Below are 6,731 nucleotides of genomic sequence, written 5' to 3'. Positions count from 1 at the left end.
GCTTAAAACGCAAAGCTGAAAATAAAGTAGACACAGATTCATTGTGCACATGCCAACAGTAAGACGGCGGGGGTTGCAGTCTGATAGCAAAGTGGACTTCAAGCCTAGAGCAAAGACAAACAAAAAAATTCACGGAGCTATAAAATGGCCCCTTGAACATATGAAAGAAATATCCAACCTTGATCATAATACGATAACATCTGGAGTACACTTTCAATAGACCTCAATTTGAGAGCCAAGGTTATAAGGCATTACCCTATTCTTTTCATAAATCTTATATATATATATATATATATATGTGTGTGTGTGTGCTTAAATTTATTTTTTTCATTAGCTCTGACATGAGAGCTAAAGCTTAGAGTTGGTGGGATTGAAGGCTGGCCTGGGAGAAACATCCTACACGTTTAAGAAAGTCGGATTTCATTAGTGTCATTGGAAATACACTATTATCTCTGGGCTAATTTTACTCCATTAGCTACCTCGCTTTGGGCCAGGCAAAATGGGACTGTAGTTTACACATATGTATTGTCACGGGTTACACATCTTCAGAGTCATATCTAATTGCCCGTAATAGCATGAGGGATATGACTATTTTGAAGAGAGGACAGGCTCAGAAGAGTTTTAATTGAGCCTGCTCATCCTGCATAGTGACACGATGAAATGATCTTGATCGATTTTCTGTGCTTAATGTTTTAGTTTAAAAGGTTGCAATCTAAAGTTAAAATGTGCTGGCTGAGTCTCACATTCACCCGATACCAAGAAGCCCAACACTGCAAACACACGAGTTGACGTGTTCTTAGACCTCTGGAATAATAAACACCATGTACGTATGACATTGTTTTAAAATATACAGCAGTAGTTCTCAAATGAGGGGCATCCCCCCCCACCCCAGGACATTTGGCAACATCTGGAGACATTTTTGATGATCATAACCAGAAGTGCTACTGGCATCTAGTGGGTAGAGACCCTTGGGAATGCTGCTAAGCACCTTGCAGTACTTGGGACGGTCCCTTCCCCTCCAAACAAGAAATTATTCTCTATAAAATGTCAACGGTGCCAGGGTTCAAAATTCCTGCTTTTCAGAAAGCTATCAGCTGGTCTCAATATTTTTATTTCCCTGGAAATAAAATATTCTTCCTATCTTATTCAGGGCTGTTATGGTCTGAGTGTTTACGTAACCTCTTCCCCCTTCCCCTCCGCATCCCAATTCCTATGTTGAAATCCTAATGCTCAATGTGATGACATTCGGAGGTGGGGCCTTGGGGGTGATTAGCTCACAGGGGTAGAATCCTCATGACTAGGATTGGTGCCTGATAAAAGGTCCCAGAAAGGTCCCTCCCATCCCTGCCCTCCCCCATAATGTGGGGATACAAGAAGTCTGTAACCTGGAAGAGCCTCACCTGACCACGCTGACACCCTGATCTCGGAATTGCAGTCTCCAGAACTGTGAAAAATAAATTTCTGTTATTTATAAGCTATGCGGTCTGTGAGATTTTGTTATAGCAGCCTGGATAGACTAAGACAGAGAAAAACTTGAGGACCAAGATATGGCAGTAAAATACTTTGAGCTGAATAAAAACTGCGAGTTAGGTCCATGCTATATTTTACTAGCACTGGGAGATGCACATTAGCTCCAATTTCTTTCTCAAACTTGCACCTGATACACAACAGGTATGGATGCCCGCCATTAGGTTCCATGAGGTTTCTCACTAGTCTTTAGATGACTAAATAATCCATAGGCTGTCACCACGGAATCATTCACACCAGCACGATGGCGCTCCTCCAAGAATGTATTTATTTACACGAAAACACCATTTTATACAAATTGAAGACAAATCTTAAAGGAGGGTCTGTCCAGGCATGCTTTCCCCATTCCCTGATTTTGCCCCTTGTCCTTCCATCTTTTGGTATCACGAATAAAATGTTTTAGACTGGTGAGAGGAAACTGAAATGAATCTGCCTCTTTTTTCTCTACCTAAAATAACTTTGAATATTGACTGTCCCTCGTCATTCTTCAAAGAAAACTCTTGCCCAGGATTATTTTATTTAATTTATTTATGTAATACAGTGTAGAAAGCTATCATGGTCATAAGCAATGACTGTACAATCATCCTGCAGAAAATTTTTGGGAGAATTCTTGGTAATTTGAGACCGGCAAAGCACTCCCTCCCCCCACCCGCCCCCATCAATAAAAGTGCTTACACTGAACAGGGATTCTTTTCTTTATCAAAGATCCAAAGACCCAGGGACCAAAAAAATTTCAATTCTGAATGCCTAATGTGTGCACATAAAACAGGCACAAAGGAATAAATTCCTATATCACAAATATAGCAGAAGCAGCAATCTGTACAGTAAAATGCAATCATGGAAAAAATTCTCTAAATCATTTGGAATACTTAAAAATGTTTAACTTTAAAATGCATAGTGATCAGGAAAAGAATACTTAGGCAAGAGAAGCAGCTAAACTCCCACGTTCACATGAAGCATCCCCCATCGATTCTTAAAGCATATTTCAAGTAGGACTTAATTGGGTCACAAACCACAAGAATAATATACAACTGGCTAACGGGCTACGTGATAAATAATCAGGAGAGAATCTAATCATGCACTAGTTTGATACAGCTAAATTCTTTACAGGACACAAAACCCATTAATAATGTAGAGACCAAAATGTAAAGAGAGAGAATACATTGCTGATTTGTGTATTAATTCAAGTTCAGGCATCTACTTGTGTTACAGCACAGCTGTCGAAAGGCGATAAATGAGTAAATAATAAAACGAAAGGGTCTGTTTCTTTCCACGTTATTCTATAAGTGAACACCGATGGGTAGTGAAGCAATGGTTTTGCTGTCCAACTTCAGAGGCTGCTGCGGCGGTGGTCTAGTTCTGCATCTGCTCAAAGAACTTGTAAGTCGGGTTTTCGTAGCCGTTCTGCTGCATCTTGGAGAGGTGGCGCTCCTCTGGCGTCACAGCAGCGTCAACCTGGAAAGCGAGCACGAGGAAAACTGAGTTAAAAAACCCCAACCAGTCTTTAAAGAGTGCACATTGGCAAGCTGTAAGGAGATGAGGTGCACGGTACTCTTCTTTGGCCACGACTGCAGGGCACCCACTCTTTTCTTCTGCACTTCGATATCTGGAGCAAACCGCCTGTGCCCACCAGTTACGCAGATGCTCCAGATAGCCACCAGGTGGCGCTGAAAACCTTGATGTGCTGGCCAGGCTTGCAAAGTGCTCATTGGTTGCTTCCCCACATCAACAGTAGCTGGATACATCTAGAGTGAAAAATATTTTTTTCCTCCCTGTTGGTTCAATAAAGGACAAAAAACCACGATGGAAGAATGCTTTACTTGAAAGTGTGGTGGTAAACAAGGGAAAAAAAAAATCCAGGAGTATTGCGAAGAGAAATTCAGCAAAGTATACTGCCAGACACTCGATTCTGGACTGCATATCATCTCCCTGTGTTTTTTTAATTTGCCCATTTTTACTAATTTTAATATATTGAAGAGAGACCTGAGACTCTTTTCATTTAAAATAAATATGTATATCAAAGAGGTTATTATTTAGCACAGAAAAAAAGGAAAAATATAGCAAGAACATATAAAAAGAACAGCAAGGACATGCTGTTCTAGATTACAGATTATCTTTTTTTTTTTTTTTTTAAAGCAAGCAGTAAGATACTACAGAATTATGTCCAGCTAAAGGTTTAAAAATAGACGTTCACTGTTGATGTAGTGCTTTATCTCTAAGAGCAGGCCAACAGTTGTAAACTTGTCATGTCCATCATCGCCACCCCGGCCACCCCCCACACTTCCTCTTAGTGTCGCTGTTAAGACAGAGCCGTGTGGGAGCAATTACTCTCTGCACGCTGGGGAAGGTGTGTTTCTGCCTTTACTGTGCAGGCTTCTCGTGTATTTGCTGTACCTCTCGCAGTGCCCAGAAGAGAGGCAGGACTTAACTCTTTCCTGAAGGAATAAAAATTTAGTTATCAAAAAAAAATTATCTTCTGCAAAACCACTGGAAGATGAAGACCGCTGACACAAATTTACTCAGATTTTTCTAAAGAAAAGTTGGGATGTAGTGTACAGAAGACGATGTCGCTCCTCACTCAGTTCCTGCCTCACCAACACATCTGATCTGGCATGGTTCTGACCCCACACTGTGACCCAACAAGGGAAAAACACCAGAGCAGAAGCATTGGCTCTGAGGCATCAGGTTTAGAGATGGAGCTTGTTATGACATCATGACTAGACCATACAGTCTAATGAACGATTTAGACTAAAAGACTGGGGCCGTCACTATGGAAAACAGTATGAAGATTCTCCAGTAAACTAAAAATAGAACCACCGTATGCTCCAGCAACTCCACAGAAATGAAATCACAATGCCAAAGATATCTGCACCCCCGTGTTCACTGCGGCATTATTTACAATAGCCAAGACATGAAAACAACCTGAATGGATAAAGAAAATGTGGCATGCGTGTGTGCGCACACACAGAATGTTATTCAGCCACGAAAAAGAAGGAAGTCCTGCCATTTGCAACAACATGGATGAGCCTCGAGGGTGCTATGCAGAGCGAAATAAGTCAGAGGCAGATAAAAACGGGATGATATCAATGATATCTGGAATCTGGAAACAAACAAACAAACAAACAAACCTAAACTCATAGGCACGGAACATTTTGGTGGGTGCCAGAGAGACAGGAGGTGGAGGTGGGGTTGGGGGGTGTGAAATGGGTGAATGTGGTCAAAAGATACAAACTTCTAGTTATAAAATAACTAAGTCACGGGGACGTCATGTACAGCTTGGTGACTGCTGTTGACAATACTGTACTGTGTATTTGAAAGATGCTAACAGAATAGGCCTTAAAACTTCTCATCGAAGAAAAAAACTCCTAGTTATGTGAGGTGATGGATGTTGACTAAATTTTTTGTGGTAATCATTTGAAATACGTACCATATGTCAAATCATCATTGTACACCCCAAACACCCATTGTACACCCAATATAATGTTGTATGTCAACCATGTCTCAATGAAACTAAAATAAAGATTTGTCAATATGATCTGGCTTCCCATGGTGACTGAGTTCAACCCCACCTCCCAAGCTGACTGACTCCTTTTAGTCTGGGCATGAGATGAAACTGCCATCTCAGCTAATCCCGAGACAGCTGGGACAGGAAAGTATAGAGCTCCCTCGCGCTGTCCCATTAGGTGTTCTGATTCTTAAGTTCCCACCCATGGAACATTCTCATTCTACAGTCTTGTCAGAGCTGCCTGAATTTTCCTACAGCAAGTCCTCAGATTCTTCCAGCGACAGGCCTGGGCCTCTTCCCGTAGAACAAAGCCAGCAACGAGCTCTCGCCCAGAGTCAATACTCAGAAGACACTGTTCAAAAGGACGCTCGGCACCACTGTCCTTATGGGAATAAATCACAGACTATTCCCCATCCCTTCCGCTTCCTTTGATCTGTTCTGTTGTCAACAAATGAGGTCACCTTGCTTTAACTGGCAATTGTGTAATAGCCACGGACTTGTAAGTTAGAGCACCATCATTAAAGGTTAGCACCAACAGAGATTTCATTCACTCTCCACGCCTGCTCGCCAGGAAACAGCCTGTCTGCTGCCGTATGCTATTCGGACTTGGGCATCTCTTTGCTCTGTGCCACCTCTTAACTCAGATTTCAAAGAATGACGAGGTTGAAAAAAAAAAAATCTCGCTGCGGCGATCAAGCACAAAGCTGCTATGTTTCTGAGTGCAGAAAAAAAGCCATAACGCTGCTTGACTGTTGAAATATTGTAGTTGTATCTCCTCCAGGAGCCACATCAATCCTCACACTGGCTGTTGACAGTCATCTGCATTCATCAAGGACAGAGGAACACCTGGCAAATTCCAGTCTGTCTCCTCTTCGAAGTCCAAAGTCAAACGCTTAAGAGAGCCCTGCCAGACACGCGAGGCGCGGAGTATGCGAGCCGGGCCTCTCACTTTCCCGTCTTTCCATGCCCTCTTTTCTACCTGCTAACCCTCTACCTCTGGCCGCCGGGAGGGCAGGACATGTTTCGCCATTCCTGCAGAGGATGGCTTGGCCCTCAGACCTCAGAAGGCTCGGCAGCTACAGGAGAAAAGATTATCTTCGCGAAATGGCACCGAAGGGGTTTGGATTGTAGCTTTTTATACCCAACTCCCTGAAAGCGAAAAGTGCAACACCAAGTACTCACGTCCGTGGATAACCTACCTCTAAGGGAAGAGCATCGGGTTAGGGGGACCGTCCTCTCCAGCAGGGCCCAGCGACTGTCACTCATGGATAAGCTGCAGCCCCACGCGGGCTGCCCCACGAAGGCCGGTCCCTACGACCCTGTGCAGACAGGGCCTCTGCACCAGCACCCCAGTATTATCTCCCTTAAAGCAGAGCTGGGGGAAGGTGGAGCCAGCGGTGCTTGTTCCGGAAGGAACAATAGAACAGTGAAGTCACAGATAGAATCTCCATCCGCCCACCGGGCGGCAATAATTGAACTGAAGTCTTCATGACAGCCATGCACGCAGCTTGGCCTCACCTGGCTCCACACTGTAAAGAGCTGAGCCCAAACAGCCTGATTGCCTTGTCCTAGCATAGCCTTGGGAAAGAAAGACCTTTTGAAGACCCTTTGGCTAAAGTCTTCCTATGCCTTTCTCTCTGAACTTGACTCTTTGGATCCATTTATCCCTGCACTATATCCAGAGGAATTTATAGCTCTG

At 43.3% G+C, this 6,731-nt stretch overlaps 1 protein-coding gene across 6 annotated transcripts in view; it reads right to left on the bottom strand.

Moving 5' to 3' along the window:
• Positions 1-1,777: 1,777 nt before the first annotated feature.
• APP (amyloid beta precursor protein) overlaps positions 1,778-6,731 on the bottom strand; it is a 251,592-nt gene continuing 246,638 nt past the window's right edge. For all 6 annotated transcript variants that reach the window (XM_011358209.2, XM_023529517.1, XM_011358210.2 and 3 more), the window contains one exon: positions 1,778-2,982. In XM_011358209.2, coding sequence (XP_011356511.1) covers positions 2,881-2,982 — 102 coding nt within the window. In that variant the 3' untranslated portion in view covers positions 1,778-2,880. The remainder of the gene's footprint in view (positions 2,983-6,731) is intronic.

This window comes from Pteropus vampyrus, unplaced genomic scaffold, assembly GCF_000151845.1.
Source record: "Pteropus vampyrus isolate Shadow unplaced genomic scaffold, Pvam_2.0 Scaffold38, whole genome shotgun sequence".
Taxonomy (NCBI): Eukaryota; Metazoa; Chordata; class Mammalia; order Chiroptera; family Pteropodidae; genus Pteropus; species Pteropus vampyrus.
This window is presented reverse-complemented; position numbering and strand designations above follow the sequence as displayed.